Raw genomic sequence first — 19,064 nt, forward strand, 5'->3', positions numbered from 1 at the left:
AATATCATTAATGTTAATAGAAAGATGTGAATATTGCAAAGTCCTAAGAACTAGCAGTGGTTCAGTTGTTTTCAGGATATTTTGTAGCTCAATACTGTGGAGGATGGTTCTTGGATGCTGGTCAAAGCCACTGACATGAAAAAAGCATGATATCTGCAGTAGAAAATTCTCCCATTACACACTCTATGTGTGAGTGTTTAATAATTTTCAACACCATGTGTATAATTTGATGTAATATTGCAACAAAATGAAATATAAGAAGGCATCTTTAACCTGAAGATCAAATCAATTTTAATGAAATGTGTGTGGGATTACTGAAATATATTGCAACAGATGTATGCTAATTTAGCTATAATTCTTGTTTGTACAGTTAATAAATTTGTAGTTAATTTCTGTTTTTGTAATGAAATATTGATTTTGCACATTTTTGACTAATCATGAAAGTAATGTTTATAATTTTTGAAGCAGAAATTTTAACAAGGCAACAAAAAAATGAAAAATTAGATATTTTTTTATTTGTTGTTTTATAATGATATATTTCATCTATAAGAACTTTTAGAAATAGATAATGAGTTAAGAAAAACAAGCAGGAGTAGTTGTTCTGGAGGATGAGCATGCCTAGCTTTGCTAATGACATGTCATTAATTCTGGGGACTATGTTACGAAATTATAGTTTGTTGAAACTTTGCAGAAAAAGCGAAGAGAAGCTATCTTTTATTACAGTAGGTAGGTATAATGAATTGACAAAAACAGGCAAGACTTTGCTTGTGACACAATAGTACGAAACTTGTGCTTGCTTATGGGGAATTGTATTATATTTTCAGAAAAAAGGGTTAATTTATTTCATAGAATTCCCATTTGAACAGATAATGGTCTGTGAATAGCCATAAAACATCACCATGTATAGACCTTACTTCTTGCTGTCAGTCTATAGTAGTATTAGTGGTAGTAAAATACTATAGAAGTGATGATGAAATAAGTCAGTGTACCATTCTACTACCAGACTGCCAATAATGGTAATTGGTATATCTGATAGCAATATGTCTGCTAGTTGCTGGCTTGGTGCCAAGAGAATTGATTCCTCTTTATGAACTCTCTGCCAGGATCAATAGATATTTATAGCCAAACCTGATTTGTATTTAGAAGACATTGAGACAAGGTATTATGAAAACAGACAGATACTCAGACAACCAATTACTCCTTGAAGAAAGTTCATATATTTGGCAGACTGCCAGGAATTTGTACTAGAATATTTGTCTATTGAATTTGGAATTTGAGGTGTAAAATATTTGTAATGTTTTAAGTAGAGTAGCACCTTTCACTTTACAGATATACTTAAATTGAAAACAACAATAGTCCAGCAGCAACTTTATCTCACTTAATCCTACATCAGCTTAGTTATATATCTTACTTTCCTTGGCCTGTGTTTTTTTTTTTTCTTTATCTATGTTTTCAATTATAGAATCATGGTCTACAGCCTGTAGCACATGGGTCTCTGTATATTTTTTCCATATTTGGCCTGCCTCTGACATGGTTAAACTAGATTGAAAAATCCAAAGGTATGTCTGAATCTAGGCTGAGAACCCTAAATCACCTGGTTAGCAGACATGTTACTTCCACCTGGGGTCCCTCCAAAGAACAAGTGAAACTGTGAGATCTGTCCATTTGAATGAAACCACATGCATGCTACAGAATGTGCTGATCCTTTGACAACCTGAGATCAATAAAGAGTAGACCAATGCCGCTTTCTTGGCCATATATATCTTCCATATATATTCACCAATCAGAAGAAGAAATACAAGCAAGAAACATTAATTTTCATTTTATAAAATTATATGTCTATGAAATATAATTATATTTTTATTTAGACATCTAAATTATTTTACATCTATTAAAACAATGAGGGGTAGCCGTTTTTGGTCATTGGCTGTAATTTAAGTACTAGGTTTAGATTGAAATACAGTTTTCTCTCTACATGTCAAACCAGTTTAATAGGGTCAAACCAGGTTACTCGGTCAGTAGAGAACATGAGCAGCCAAAATACAAACATCTTTAGATAAATAGCCAATGGTCAGATAGTAGCACATGACTCAGACCATTTGGTCAGTGAGTTGGCAAATTGCCCAGGACAATTAGATAGTGGTCATTTATTGGATTTCTGTAAAGAATTGTGCCAAATGTTATGAAAACAAACAAACTTGAGATAAACCCACTGCCCCAGAGCACTTCAAGACTCCTCCAGACATTGATTATCATAGAAGAATCATTCCATTGATTATTTGGCCTATTTTCTGAAAGTAAATAGACTATTGAAATTCCTGTGGTCGTCAGTTTACATCTGATGGTAAATGAATGATTTCTACATTGTAGCTTTTATAAACTAAAATATTATAGCAAAAATAAAGGCATGAATTCTTTTATGGATGATATTTTATTTATATGAACCATGTCACATGTGGAATCAGGAAAAAAACAACAATTGTCTGCTTTGCTAAATCTCTCGAAAAAGCAGTATTGTCCTTGGTAAGCTGAGCATGCCCCTTTTCAAGTGTCAGTTACCAACGCAATAGTTGTTATACAGCTTAATTCATATACTCAGGAACATCATTTTGCTGGATGTTAGCATTGTGCCCCTGCATTGCCCTGCTGCTCAAATTGTTAGCTGATTAATACTGCAACTTGAACTACTAAGTAGTAAAGTACAAAAAAAAGAAAAAGAATTTTGTGATTTGGAATAACAGCCTAGTACTGTTAGTCATAGAATGTCTTTGCATAGATTAAATATAATTTTCAGAAAGTTTACATTGAAAAGAAACACAATTCCCTCCTAGGAATTTTAGACCCAGGTAATGCAACCCAAAAAGTGTTTAAAATTTTGGTTGAAAATGGACCTCAGTAAAAGCAAATTTTGAAGACATAGTGTGTGCTTATGTTAATATTTTTATCAACGCAATGACATTCCAAGACTAACAATACTATTTTGAGGCTGCTATTCCAATTCTCATAAAGAATAATAGAAAAAATCCTTTTTACTTTGATAAGACAATAATTAGAACATTTTAATGATATTTAATTCTATCAAAACCAATCGTTTTTGTGTTTTTGTATTTATAGAAAATCCCGGCGTTTAGTGATTAAGTGCTAATGTCTGATTTCTGGTCTCAGTATGGATACCTGAAACTTCGAGGAGGAAATTGTTTCTATATTGGGACAATTCTATTGTGTTGAGGAATTACAACTGAACCTAGGTGTTCAACAATTAATACGTCATGAAGTCGATTGCCAATAGTGTCGAATAGTCACGGCGGGAAAATTGATCACACGCAGTCTTGACGTCAGTCCACACAAAAAATGCGTGTAATTTCCAGATAGCTCTAGATGTAATATTATTGATTTATAGTTAGTAACAGTTGGTATTTGGAATGTGAGTGGGTAGATAGAGCTAACTTGTTGATATTATAATAATGTTACATAGTACCTTACAAGTATGGGTCATTTGTATAAAAGTTACCTTCAAGCGATTAAAACGTATTCTAGCGTGTTATGTAGAGGGATGGCATATACACAAACATCGATTACTATTATGAATTCCCCTCCGATTAAAGCTCTCTTCCTCCCCCCCAAAAATATGTTTCATTTTCCTTACCAATGATCTCAGTGTAGGTATTGTATGATCTCGTCTGAAAGATGCGCCCTTGATCAGATTGGAAGATTGGACAGAGAGAACTAACACTCTTATGCCAGGAAAATATATAACATATTTTTTGGAGATTGTACTTTTGGATTTTAACCGTTATGTGGGAACATTCCACGAAGTAGTCTTTCTTGATTGTCGAAGATTGGTTGTTTTCTGGTTAACCTTAAAGTAGAATGCGGCGTAGGATTCAGGAAAAAAGACAGGTCTAAAATCCATGATAGGTACTGACAAGGAGCCAAAAGAAGAATATTTATACACAGTTGTGCAGAATACATTAACTTTAGCACTAGATTCAAAGTTGAAGCTCCAAGAGACAATATCCTATTAAATATCTTTTGCAACAAGTGAAGAAAAAGAAAGACAAGACTGGAAAAAGAAAAGTTGTCTATCATTACGGGAAAATCGGCTCTACGTGCTCTCAAAACTCGCCTGGAGAAAAACCCGACAAAGGTATGCATAGTTTACCCTACTCGTGTCGCCATTGTCTTTACTTTTTCCTGGATGATGGACTTCAATGTTAAAAGGCATTTGGTTGAAATTTTAAGTAATTAATAATTCATAAAACTTAATATTCCCTGTAAGACAATATACATATTTTATTGTTGTCTCTTTTTATGTTGTTCTTGATAAAAAGTATAGTTGCAATTTAATGTCGACATTGCTATCCGTGCAGTCTTAGGTTACGATTGCTCACTGCAACCTATCAATCCTCACCTTCTCCATACAGTATGTCACCATTTTCAATGAGAAACAGGAAACACTTCGTATAGGATTGTTCTCAAGTTTAAAGCGGATACCATGTCAGAGAATGGGAAATCTTTCACAGAAAAGTTCAATTACTACCACATTCTTTAATGTACTATTAAATTGTAGCGGAAGTATCTTTACAAACTGATTTACATGTAATCTGTCGGATCTTGTCCGATCGTTTCATCAATAAGTTTGATCAATCGAACTGTTCACTTCAATGGCAGGCTCTTAGAGCTGTGGAATAAAGTTTTCGGTTTCTAATTGCCAATTCCCAGTTCTGTTATCAAAATGTGTAAGTTCATATGACTCAATACAAGACATCGTAGAGCATGTCTTCAATCATCTGACGTACACAATAATGATGACATTTAAATTGTGCTTACATGCGCTTGCTAATGAGGACAATGCTCACAGATTCAGCTAGAGGCCTTTTGAAAAGGTCGGAAGTTGATAACCGCTTATTGTGCTTGTGGGTATTTCTCTGACGTTAGGCGGACCGTGGGCATTGGGTCACAAAGCTGAATCGTAGCCTACGTAATGTTGATATGCCGGAAGCATTGTTTTCTGTGCTACTTCCATGTAAACAAAAAGCATCGTTATATGTTTCCAGTTGTGGTTAGTATTGTAGAGATCTTTTATAACTAACGCCATTCATTAATATCATATGACATCTAATCTCTGGTTAATTGCAATACCACTGAATTAGCAAGTCGACATCATTGATTATTGACTCGCTGTTTTTCAATATAAATGTATATGCTTTATCTATATGATGATCTGTTTGGTGTTCAATACTAATTTACCCAGAAGATTCTCAAACAATGTCCAGGGCCCCCATTCTTAATAGATCTTACGATGAGAGTTTGTCGTAAATATATAATTGTACTTTGATAAATTCCACCCTTCACACAACATTGATCGTAAAACAGGATTAAAGTGTTCTGGCATTAGGGGAACACTCCTTTTACCAAATCTGTAATGACACGGGAATGTTACGAATGTGTTTATATAGATTATTCCACGTAATTAATAAGATTGTAGCGTACATATTTTAAAACACCAGTAAACAATAATTATATAACATGGAGTAGGAGTCGATATTAATAGGCCATTATGGTAATATTTTGATTTACTTCCATTATCTATTACATAATCCAATACTCTACAAACATACACAAGGTCATCCCAAATAGGGCAGATTGGCCGTATAAGACGTTATGTAAAATTACCATCAAGGTCGCCCTCGCCATTTGTTCTTCTATGCATGGTAGATCATGAATTCAAAAAGTTTTCTTGACCTTTATGATTACCGGAAACACTGACAGGCTTTACATGCACCATTGGAATTTCCAGACCGGCTTCTTACCTGTTCACACTTCTATACTCTCCTGGAACCGTATCATACACAACCTTAAGGGGACCAGTCGTTTGCCCAATTTGACCAGATATGAGTTTTTTTTCTAGCATATAAATCAAGAAAACGAATTACTCAAATAGATGCTCTAGGTGACTCAAATACATAATGCATAGATCAGAAAATATGTACAAATGGGAGACTTAATTTGCAATAATATTCAATCAAATAAATATATCTCAAAGTGATACTACGTCTTAGAATGAACATAAAATTTAATTCTCAAGAATGGTCAATAAGAGGATATATTCATCAGTGAAATTACTTGGTGTCATAAAGTTACAACAGAACCCCTTTTAAAAACTTGAAAATTGGAAAATTCACAAAACTAAGTAATTATTGAAAAACGATTAATCAAAATATTAGGCGTTTTCAATAGTTTATTGCATTTTTATGAAGTTTTTTTTAGATTTATCGGATTGTATAAGGATCATGTTATGTTATTTATGACAGCAGGTATATCTACTGATAAATATATGCTCTTATTGGCTAAGTTTGAAATTTTTAGATTTTTTGTTTTTTCTAAGACGTTATATTATAGTCATATCCCTAACAATACGGACCAATTTCTACCAACTTCAAATTACCTTAGTTAAAAGTGTCATTTACTCCTTACATATTTACTCATATATATTTTTAGAAGGGAACTGATTGAAATGTGAAATATTTAATGTGATATATTGATAAAATTGTTTCTGTTTGATATAGAAATCGCAATTATACTTCAAGCCTTTTGTTATCAGGAGATCCTGGTTGCTGGAAAACAGAACATGGGGATCCAACCTTTATGCTTAATTAAATAACACAGTTTAAGAGGATTGGTAAGGATGTATCCCGTTTTTGAAGATGTAATTTCTTCTTTAAAAAAAGATTGAAGTCTTTCGAATCTGATATAAGGTAAAAGTATATATATGCCACTGCTGCTAATAACTTTTGAAACATTCACATTGGCCAGACATCATGCTGGATGAAGAACCTCGAATGTAAAACTCCGTTTGTTTAATTTCATAAAACGGTTTATGAATAACCAATACTCCTACACCAATGAATATAATCTGACATCACCACGTAGGTTCTGAAATGTCTATAAATTTATTTAGACTATAACGAAGAAGGAAGTTCTGTTACCACTAGCTCAAGCCGGAGGGGCTCACCAATTGGCGATTAATGAAAGTAGCGTAAGGTAAAAAAAAAATCAAGAAATATGATATAAGCATGGTCATGGTCAAATGAATAATCGGATGATTAATATAACATTCAAAAGACCTCACCCCATGCTTCATATATTGTTATACAATATAAACATCTAGATAACAAAAGATTACATAACTGGAGTACGTGCTAACGATGTTGGTAGTAATCTTTCAGAAACGTATGCTCATTGGTCATCGTATTATTCATGTAATGTATTGGAGTACAATAAGTCAATCTAAGGTCACTACTGACCACTCCATCAGTGTTTGTAAACAATCTATTTATAGATACTTTCTCGAATCATCTCGTACTACGTAGTAGAAATGACCAGTCTCTGGTCAAGGATGGTGTTTAATGTCAATTGGTGTAAAGCTTACTGATATTCGATATGAGGCTCAGGTCTAAGTTGGAGTTTATAAGAGTCATTCCCACGCCTCCACTTATTGGACATGTTCATGATAATATTGTACGGTATATAATGATATTCATTAATCCTGTCGGACAATAATTAGAACTTTGTTCCTTTTATGCTGTATCGTATCCCGAGTGTACATTTACAATGGATAAGTTCTTGTGATAATTCTTACTTCTTTTTAATCAGAAGGATTCAGATCTAGAAACCTCGTATTCTGTTACTGAAACATAAGCCTTGAATACAATTGATATTTTAATATATAAAGCCTAGCCATTTCATCTACATGTATGTTATGTCATTAGAATTCTTAACATCCCGACCATATAAGGAAGTACGCCTAATGAATATCACAACCATAATCCTAAATATTTTCTAGGTTTAACCCTTTTTGACCTTATGCACCCTGCTATCCCCCGCCTTCGCCAATTATAAGCATAGTGATTAGGCTGACCAAAAGTTTTAATTGGTCGACCTGATGCACCTTTGATAAAGTAAGACACGAAAGGGAATTATCCAAGACCTCTCTTTAGTATCTGATGTCCGCTTAAGGCTGATTGGGACCATATAGATTTATTAGTGCCCTAATTTTTACAAGCAATTCTAAGGAAGTTTCTATTTTATAAACAACAACACGGACGTCATAAAATAAATTGTGATTTTTGATTGGAGGATCGAAAATGAAATAAATAACTAGACCACAAATAAATTATTTCCGTGTTGTCACCTCATAAGTGACAATATCCGTCCTCTCTTAATTTGTTATCAGTCGCTAAATGGTACAATATGTTACATATCTTATTGATAATAACACTTTATCATTATTTCTGGGAAAAGAGAACCTTGTTATGTTCACAAAGATTCAATGTTTTTTTCAGATAGTTCTCAATAATTCTCATTCTGCAATAATTCAGCAACATGAACCCGCTTCACAAATTCAAATTTAGAATTTAAATCTTGAGATTTTTATATTGAGGGATTTCGCTGCATAATGTATATCTTTTATTATTGTTTTTATGTGATATGGTTCAAGTAGTAATAAATTACAATTTGTTTACTATTTACTGATATTATAATTAATAATGAACGAAAAGGAGCGTATTGATCATTTTAATATAGATTTGATTATAATATCGTCTGCATATGAAGGACGAATTATATCAATACTTGGCATTCTTCCAGGATCGATAAGCAGTTACATATATATTATTTCTACGTTTACCATATTCTGTTATGACACGTGGTTCTGTCTAGGTTCTCAATGATCGAGAGGCCTATCCTCTAAAATCTACCCCGAAGGTCCCGCTGATAGCATGTTATATGATGCCCAGGTAGTAGCTATGTAAACACATAGGGGGCGGGGTCAAGATGCCGAAGGAACCAAACGACACGGTGGGTTTTAAATCCCAACCGCCCCTACTCCAGTTTAACACCAATGTACACAGTAGTTTGAATTTCGAAAGTTGCTAAAATGATCAAAAATCTCATTTTCAATGGAAAATTTGTGTTATGAAAATGTTTTATTGATAATCATACTAATATAGTTATCGATTCATGACTATTTAATTAGTAACTGATATTGGGCATCTCGCCAGAACATTCGAGTTATTTTGATGAAAGTATAGCCAAATAATCACATCAAGGTAAAATTCCAGCCCGTTATAATTTAGCTCATCAATACATTATTTTATTTACTTCTACACACACCCATTCGCAACCATAATATTATTACCACATAAAACGGTTCTTTATTCATGGTCAAGATATCTGGATTGGATTTAACTGTTGACCATTCAGATGATACGCGTCGGTGAAGACGAAATATGAAACCTTTTTGCTCCTATCCGGGATATCCGGTGTTGCAAGGCTACGGTCTTGATCGCTGTCCACGTGTTGGTCCAGCATAAGGTATCTACTTCTCTGGACCGACTTTAAAAGAACTTCTGGCCATTTAAATGGAACAAAATACCTATTCCTTGGAACAATTTAAAAGCGGAAACCATTGTTTCTTTTTGATGGCGTACTGCAAGTTGTTCGTTATTTCATCACGGTATTAGAAAATAGACGGAAGTAAAACTTCCTCGCACTCACTTCCATGAAATTAATGATGTCGCCGGCGAACAGCAGCCAATTAATGCCATTATAGCTTTATTAAAGGCCGCTGACATTGAGAACAAGGAGCTTTTACACTTCAGTATCTTCAACGCCCAGTTATTTATGCAAACCGATTACAAATTAATACGTTTATCTATATATATATATATAGGACTCATAACAGGGCGGACACAAATCCTTCCATATTTACCGCATGAATGTATGTTTTTATGATCACCATATCGTGCTTTTTTGTTATAAATTTAACAAAAAATCCCCCTCAAAACTTCCCGTTTGAATGGAATGTGAATGTTAATTTTATCCTCCTTCCGAATTTTAACTTCCCAGTTAGTAATAGTAAATAAAGTCAATCTCATCAAAATGTCAAGTTCCTCTTTCCTTCGTGGTACATATTGAGCTTCATCAAAGTCAGCAAAGACCTTGTCAAGTAAGGACCTCAAGGAAGTCCTCTCCCGTTTCTGAAGACTTGGACATCCAATTGTCTCCTTTGTCTCTGAGGATTCCCATGTCGGAACGTTGTTAAATTGGTACCACCAATTTAGCACTCTTAAACAAATCATGTTTCGAATTCAAAACATAAAAGTCTGGTTAATGAGGCGCCTAATTTATGAATGCCCTATTGCGGTTTCGATAGCATTGTATTCAGCATATGAATAGCATGTTCAGCTTTTTAAGAATGACTTCACTTCAAACAGGATCCCTTCTCTTTCGGGCCGAAGTAAATTCAGCCTCCCCAAGTGCCCCCCTCTTTTGCATAGAATAATTCGCCAAGAAAAAAGATTGATATCTTTTAAAATATTTCTTTTATTAATATTTTTTTTGTTGTTTTTTACCATTTTTTAAATCAAACAATTGCACAAAAACAAAACAATTTGCATTGATAAGCATAAATTAATGTCATATACACTTCTAAGCTTACATTTAACAGTTACACATGGATAATATTTTCAGAAGAGGAATGAGACAGGTTTAAAGTTTCTTGAGATCAGTATACGTTACTCATACAACTCAATGTTTACATGGTCGGCCATTTACGGAATGGCTTCTCCATTGGATGAATCATCAGCCAATCATATTGCGCCATTTCAACCGCCTCGTGATTATTCACATTTATCAACAAAAGGTTAAAAATAGTAGTAGCGCGTGATGGAAATTTACTAGAAATCGTAATAGCCAATAGGTCATAAAAGGCGTGTTACGACAAAAGTTCAAAGTATCTTCGACGAATAAAGTTAAAATTTTGATATTGATTTAAATTTCTTTTTTTTTCTCAAGTATTCTGATCTCAAAAAAGTCAAAATTATTTTGGAACATTTGGAAGAGGCACATGTCAAATTATCATTCATTCATTCATTTTCACATTCATGCTATCTTGCTCTCATTCCATAAGTTACCATTCACTCTTAATAAATAACAGTCATAACCAATACCCAATTTCAAACTCAACAATTAAATAACATTCAAAATACATCCAATATTGGAATGTATAGTCTAGAGTCAACCAACGCCTACACATTCATACTCTTCACTCAAGGACAGTGAGCACGATTCAATATCGTGTTCAGTCTGTAAGCTCATTCACGTCTTCGTTGTTGCCACAGTTTCATCATTGGACAAAGTTTTAACAAAATATATCAATTGCATTGATTACGTATGAAAATAAATTATTTGTCTTTAGTGGTTCAGAACCAACTCTTATATGTCTACAAGCATTAACAAAAAGATTTAGGCTTACGATACTTTAAGCAAAGCCTTACGGATGAACAGAAATTTCTATAGGCATGACCCATTCACTGAACTGAAAAGTTGCTTGAAATGAAAGTTAAATCAAATCACAGATATTTATCCTTTAAGAATGTCAATTATAAGAATGCTTGCATAGAATAGTCTAACCATGTTCATAAACAGCACTTCACCGTTCTAGTCTCATTTAAAATGTTCTAGAGTAATGCTAATTTCATAAGGCTGGAATCAGAAAACACTTTGGTATAGTTAGCGATGTTCCCAATTATGATCAAAGATGTTCATAAAGGCCGTGGGTAAGACAAGCTGGATCTCCGTCTTCAACATCCGTCTGCACTGTTAGATCTTTCACACACCACAGTCTGTTGGACCTGTTTGTCCTTATTGTTATCAAAAACCATTTTCATTCCAGATCCAATGTCAGCCACCTTACTGCACTGATGATGAAACAAGTACTGTACCACTTTGGAATGAACCCAGGCGACATAGTCAGTCTTTGTTGCTTCTGGAACGTTTAACTCAAGGTTCGTGATCCGATACACTTTCGTTGTCGGAACTGGAATCATGGGTGTAGGAATCATCATCATCCAGATTGTCCTCCTCTGGACTTTCTTGGATTGGGTCCAAATTAGACATAGCTGAAATTGTCCTTTGACGTTTTTTCTGCACAACGGGTTTAGGTTTTCGTTTAGATTTTCCAGAGGCGGTCTTTTTTCTTAAAAATTGTAAAAGGGTGTTAAAGATTCCCTTTTCCTTCTTTTCACTGTCTTGACCGTCACCGGAGCTGGTAGAACATGGGGCACTTAAAGTTCTAACTCTATGTCTGTTTACACATTCTCTAGCGATGTCTGGTAATGATTTTCCTTGACCAGGTCCACTGATTTTTGATTCACATAAAACGGGTAAAGACTTGGTACCGTCAGCTTGTATGATGTAAGTGTAGGTATAACCATTTCTATCTCGTAAAGTAACTTTATACGTTTTGGTATCTGCTGACGTCTTGGATTTGGTTGTCATCTCTGATTTGGTTCTTTTGCCTTGGTGTCTCTTGACTGGTGCACTCACAAAAGGCATATATCCTTTGGTAGCGTTGGGGTACATAGCCATAGTAATTAAAAACTCGTAGTAAAACTGGTGTTGATTACCGTTAGTAGAATTACAAACTTTACAGCACGAGCTCTAGAGAAAATTCTGAATCTAACACGGCGTGTTTCTCCTTTTACAATATGTCGCTAAAAATGTGGGCCAATGGACCAATCTTGGCAAAGTTTCAGATATTTTCCTTGCTGTCTGGAGTTTTGGACGAGTCAATCATTTGTTTTGGGTAAAAATATGTAACAAAACTTCATGTTTTAAGATGTAACTTATAAGGCACTCGGTAAACAAATTATATTTTGATATATCTGAAAGGAACACTGTTCGGCCTTTACGGACGTACAAAATTATTTTCAAAACTTGTACCGTAAGCAGAAGAATTTTGAGAAATTTACCCCTACTTACCCTTAACTTTTGGACTGTACCATTTAATATTTATGAGATGGCAAGCTGCCAAATAACTTCGCGCGTAATCATATTATTGTCACGTGGTACCAATTCACGAGCTCATTTCATTGACGTGGGCAGGGGGTGGTGTGCAAATATTGATCGGTTGGTAGAAATTGGCGGCAAAAATTACACTGAGATTTCAGACGCTCTTTTCGTGTCAGCTTACCCTTGTAAATTAGCGAATTATTTCATTTTTTGTGTTTTATACCTGCATTGATTAATAGGCCTTATTCTAGCTTTAGTTTAGATCTCAATAAGATCCATTATAACAAAGACTTATATGTATGTACATCTTGATGACTCTGTACATCCCCATAATACGACTTGTCCTGTTAATTTTCTTTTCATGTAGAATTATCTAATCCATCAAAAACTAGCGATCAAGACGAAAAGTATGCCCATATATGATTTTCAAAAGATATAATTATTATCATTTCCTGTAAAACAGAAGATGTTCATGTTGTGGAATGGTAGTGAATCAATGGAGGTACTTTACAAACGAACAATCAATACTTGGTCCACTGAATAGTTTATTCAGTAATTCTCCCCCGACTCTCACGCTAACCTCAAATGAACCAGACTCCTCCAGTTGAAGACGCTATGTAGGTCAGGTCAAATGCCATTCAGATCGTTCACCCACATTCCCGAGTTTGGCTCGAGGACCGGTGTACTCTGGCGGTGGAGTATGAGATTCCTCGTGATTCAAACTAACCAATCTCGTCTCGCTTTGATGATTTTGTCTTTAATAACATTCTAGTAGTTGTAATATTAGATGGGACTACGTGAAGCTCTCTGATCTAATTGTTGGATTCAAAATTAATTAGTTGTGTCACGTTTTCAATAGCCCGGGGCTCCAACGCTGTATTCTCCATAATATATTCTAATTGCCGTAGGCATGTATTAGGCACATTGTAACTCTGCACTATGACCTAAAGTTATGTAATGATGACGAGCGGTGATTTATTATTAAAACACCATTGTACCGAAACATCACATGTCTTATAATGAGCTGGGTATGATGCAACAGGTCTTAAAACTACCAATGTAGTAGTGGGAAACTGGGATCTAATATTCTTTGACAGTTGTAGGCTTAGGAAAATAAAACCAGTTCTAGGGATACCAATTTGTAAATTTATTGTATCTTGTGGTAGAGATGGTGTTGTGGTATCTTGATGTCATGTGCTTTAATTCTTACAATAATCAAGGGAATATCGATGCTGAGGGGTTTGGTCAAGAACAAGCCAGTAAAGGGCTGCGTGGGTTGTTATCCTTGTAAAATGTGGAATTTTTTCCTTTCTTTTTTCCTTTCAATGCAAATTCTTAAAAAAACATTACTTTCACAGCCAGACGTCAGGTGATACAGATGCTTAATGTAAAAATAACCTGAAAAGATCTGCTAATGAGTATATATGTATTGGTGTTATATTACAATTAGTAGTTGTAACTGGAATCAGATTTGTCACGGGAGAATTAATAGATGACACTTGATTAATCACCTCCATTGTTTTTTCATCCAGGGTTCAATCTATCTTCTTATTCCATCATTGTGCCATCCTATACTTCTAGCAACTTCAATGTAAATACATCAAATACATGAGGTGGCTTATATGAAGGCCAAGTTTCAATCCCAGCACAAGCATTATTCCATTTCTCCGGGATGCTATAAAGCATCAGATGCTTCAGAAGTATTTGCATGGTCTGTCATCATTTATAGTGTTTTATTAACATTCTGAACAATATAATGACAAGGAAAATCATACAGACATGACAAAAGGAGGTACGAACCATTGGAACCTTTGCAGATGGTCAGAGTTAGGTATTATGTTTTTTTGAGACAGAGGAGAAGACAAACTGCACACTGTTCTCGAAAAAGTGTGCTGTTGCCAGACTCTAAACATTCAAGGTGATGATGTCTTATGCGTGGTGTTGCTTGTCGTCATCAACTGAATAAAACATAGAAAATACAGATGTAGACATTGTTTCATTTCAAAATATATACCAGTTTCAGTTCAGTTGAAGTATTAAAAATTTACTGTTGGTAGTTATACCATTAAATGAAGTAGATATATCGCATTGATCTGATACCTCTGATATCTTAATGAAAATTTTACTGGCAACATTGAACCCATCTGTTACACAAGGTTAAAAATCATTCAGTCAATGAACTCCAACTCAATTTTATAACCATTGTAACCTTTATTCACTTTATTGTATGTTTTAACTGAGGCCATTTGTTCCAGCAACTCTCAAACAAAACATGCTTACCAACAATCAACATGTGCATGTATGTCTGATGTCTTTTTGCACTTAATTTAAAATGGTTGACATAAGTGTCCTTAATATTTACAGCATAATTTGAGCTGCCCTTAATCTGCATGGAAGATCATTTAAAGATGGGTTTCCTTATTTTTTACTGTCTAATTAAGCAAACTATTTGATTAATTGGTGTTTCTAATGAATTATCATATATTATTAATCATATCATGATGTTCTTATTGCATATAATTAAGTGTTTTACCAATCATAAAATGTCTATGTATGTGTAGTCTGGATAAACAAAAAAAAACTTTTTTTACCTTTCTTGATCGGTCACTCATTGGAATTTTGCTGATAATTCTCTCCTAATTTAGCTACCGGTAATTATGAACCAATTATGGACATATGAGACAAACTGGTATTTTTCTAAGTCATTAGAACACCTCTACTTTCTATTCATGTAAGTATAAGCATTTTAATTTTCATAAATGAAAATAAGGGAACCCATCTTTTAAACATTATGTACTCAAAAGATCATTTAATCTTAATAATATGTTCGCAGAAGATCATATGAACATCATTAGAACATTTATTTTTCAGAAAATTATTTCAACCATATCTGCCTAGAAGTTCATCAAGGGATTTTTTGCTCAGAAAAAAAACTGAACTCTATTTGTGTAAATCAGTTCGGTCATGATAGAGAATAATTTCTAGAAATTTCTTAAGAAATACTCTTATATAAGTATAATGATCTTTTTTTATAGTAGGTGACAAGTATATGGGTCAGGACCAATTCAGACTACCAATTGTTTGAAAAGAATATATTTTGAGTTCAATGGCCTGGTGGTAATGAAATATTTGATAGAATCTAATGTTTATTAAACACTGATTATGTTTAGATTAGGCTGGTTGAATATTAAATATAATTCAGCTATAGAATAGTAAATTGATATCGAAAGAATTAAAATATATTACATTTATTTAAATTAATTTTCAAGATAGACCAACTCATCTGTATAAAACATGATTTAAAGTTTATATTTTTCACATTGGTGAATATTAGATGAATATAATTAATGTGATTATAAGTAATTAGATGAGAGATTAGTAAAGTAGGTAGTTGTTAATCCCCTACATCACAATAAATATAAATCCACTTACATACATTTATTGTCATATTGTCTGAAAAACTTAAAGACATTTAGTCATGTAAATAATATATTGCTAATAAAAAATACAATTTCAGCTATCCATGTCACTTTACAAAACCCAGAACAAATCCAACATCAGTAGGCAGTTATGACAGTATGTGCTTTAGAATCATCCTGGAATGATGACATAGTCCTCAGTTCCTCATATATGAAATGTAGTTTGGATAGGTATGTTTCAGTTTTCACCTTAAGTCATGTAAATATAAAGGGGCATTAAAAGAAAATTGAAAGATCTGTGAAATTCAATTGATGACATACAGAAAACATCTACCAACTCATACATGGAGCATACCATTTTGATTAGTTCAGGAGGATTTGCAACAATTATTTAGAGGACGACGGGGGAAACACGTCAAAACGTTGCATAAAACTTTAACCAGTGATTGTTGTTCCATAAAGCTGTGTCTATATAATTATTTAGAAGATATAATCCCATTTTGTGATAAATAACTTAAAACAGAAATTCGCCATGAGCCTCTGTTGAAGTTATTTTACTGTGGTAAGTATTGTTGAAAAGTAATTGGCTGAGTCTAGTAAAGTTTAAAAAGGTTATAGTTAATGATAATGTACTTGTCCGGTCAGATTGTAATCAATTATAACGATATGATTTTTTTCTACGCATGTTTTTTTTTAAAAATTGGTCAATTTCTGACTAAATGGTAGATACTTGATTCTAGTTTATTGTACCTTAATATCTGTAACATATGTTGTCTCAGAGATATAACACTTGATTTCAACTCTCTTTTGCACAGAGTGTCAAAATATGATTATTTTATGCAAATAAAAAATTGTATTTACATGAAGTTTTCAGATAGGATAGTGTTGCTGTTTAACTATTGATCAAGTTTGTACTTGATGATATTGGTCAGTATTACACCTTCCCCCTCATGTACATAAATATAATAAAATACAGTTTTAAACCCTACTTTTCAAAATAAAAACATCTTTGTGGTATGAGTAAAATATAAACAACATAAAAGGTAGGTAGGGTAGGTAGATGACAAGTTAACGTTCGCTTCCAGCGGATGCTGATATCGCAAACTAGGTAGTTGTTGGTAGTTGTAGTAGTTGGTAGTTGGATTGGAACATGAAAGGTACTAACTGTGATATATATATAGCTCATGGCAACAGCACTATGACACTCAACAATCAGGGCTAATTTTTATCAGCAACACTTTTATAAATTAGCTCAAGGCTAAAAAAAAAGTTGTAGCCTATGAAAGTTGTGTCACATTGGTAACATTAAAAATCAAGTCTGGTTGAGTAACTTTTTGTATGTGTTTATATCTTTTGGCTAATTAGGTGGAATTAAAATTAATGTTAAAGAGATTTTATTTTGTAAAGTAATTGTAGAAGTTTACTTATTCCAGTAATTGTTCCAGCAGTATTAGGCTATACATTCTTTTTCCAAATATTCAATTAAACAATATACATTATCAGCCAGTTTAGCTTTGGGACTAAACTTTATATCACTCTTTCATGAATTTGAGAAGGTTGTAGAATGTACTAGTCACCTACAATATAGGTCATTCTGAATGGACATAATAATTACAGAAACTTAGTAATTTATATTGATAAGATAATAATGGTTAAGGTTACACTAGAGAATTAAAATCATCTTGATCTTTCATTCAAAAATTCCAAGTGAGTAATCTTCACAAGTCAAGGTGTCTCAGTGAATGAGAAGATGCATTAAGTATACATATTATACCATATTTTGTTTAAAATAATGTTGCAGTTAAAAAATAATTTACATTGAATTAAAATCCACTTATTGTTTATCAAAAAATTTTAATCGTGTAAATAAAATGTTGTAGATGGTTCATGTGTTTTTGCTAAAACTTTTTTCAATTTTTAAGTGTCATATTTGATGTCATTGCCTTGACTGGAATTGTTCAGTTTTGTGTGAAGGTGCTATTAGACAGGTATGTTATCAATTAACACATTAATAGTGCTCTTAAGGGCTGGCTTCATTTCTTATTGAACTCTTTAATATCTATGTAAAAATATTTATTCAAAACTATTTGTATTAATGATTAAAAATAAGTGTCATTTTTATTCTTAAATTACTTCATACCATTGTCCGTTAGTTTTAAGTAAATAACCTCAAATTTGGAAAGGTCACTGACCGCTATAGCCCATTCTAAATTTTTCCCTCAGTTGTTAGACTTGTTATTTGAGACACAAGTGAGGGTGTTCCAGTTAAACAGTGTTATTTACTCTAGGGGTGACTTTAAAATGTTCTAGTACTTTCTCTGATTTATCATTTCTACTTGAGATAAGATAGACTTTAAATATATCTGATGAAATGTTTAGAAATGAGAATACTTATCAAACATGGGGTACAGGGTATCTATTACTGATGGTGATATCCCTGACCTGAACATTAAGTATAAAGCTTACATGCATTATTTTACCAGCAGATATCTAGATCATTTGTGTAAGACAGTATGGGGACAGTGTTACTCAGCTTGCTGGTAAAGGTTGAAGAGGATGTCCTAGTGGAAACATAAACTTAGCCATTAGGCAATACATTTAATGTAACAAGTATAATCACATGACCACAATTGACAATACAAATATACTATCAGAAAATAAATTGACAATTAACAAAATACAAAGAAATAGTAATGTAACATGATTCAACATTATAAATGTTTTGGAACAGCTATTGTTCAGAAAAATATACATAGCCACAGAAATAAGTTTGAAATCGAAACTTACATT

The 19,064-nt window shown here is 33.4% G+C and overlaps 1 protein-coding gene across 1 annotated transcript; it reads right to left on the minus strand.

Annotated features, from left to right (window-relative positions):
• Window positions 1-10,367: 10,367 nt before the first annotated feature.
• On the minus strand, window positions 10,368-12,546 carry LOTGIDRAFT_228790 (hypothetical protein). The gene has a single exon (XM_009059777.1). It carries the CDS (start codon window positions 12,430-12,432, stop codon window positions 11,845-11,847), a length of 588 nt encoding a protein of 195 aa, XP_009058025.1. The 5' UTR covers window positions 12,433-12,546; the 3' UTR covers window positions 10,368-11,844.
• Between the last annotated feature and the right edge of the window lie 6,518 nt (window positions 12,547-19,064).

Source organism: Lottia gigantea (assembly GCF_000327385.1).
Source record: "Lottia gigantea unplaced genomic scaffold LOTGIsca_4, whole genome shotgun sequence".
In the NCBI taxonomy this organism is placed as follows: Eukaryota; Metazoa; Mollusca; class Gastropoda; family Lottiidae; genus Lottia; species Lottia gigantea.

What these genes read in the sequence shown, in the direction of transcription:
- LOTGIDRAFT_228790 (XM_009059777.1), bottom strand. Translation starts at nt 12,432, where the DNA reads ATGGCTATGTACCCCAACGCTACCAAAGGATATATGCCTTTTGTGAGT.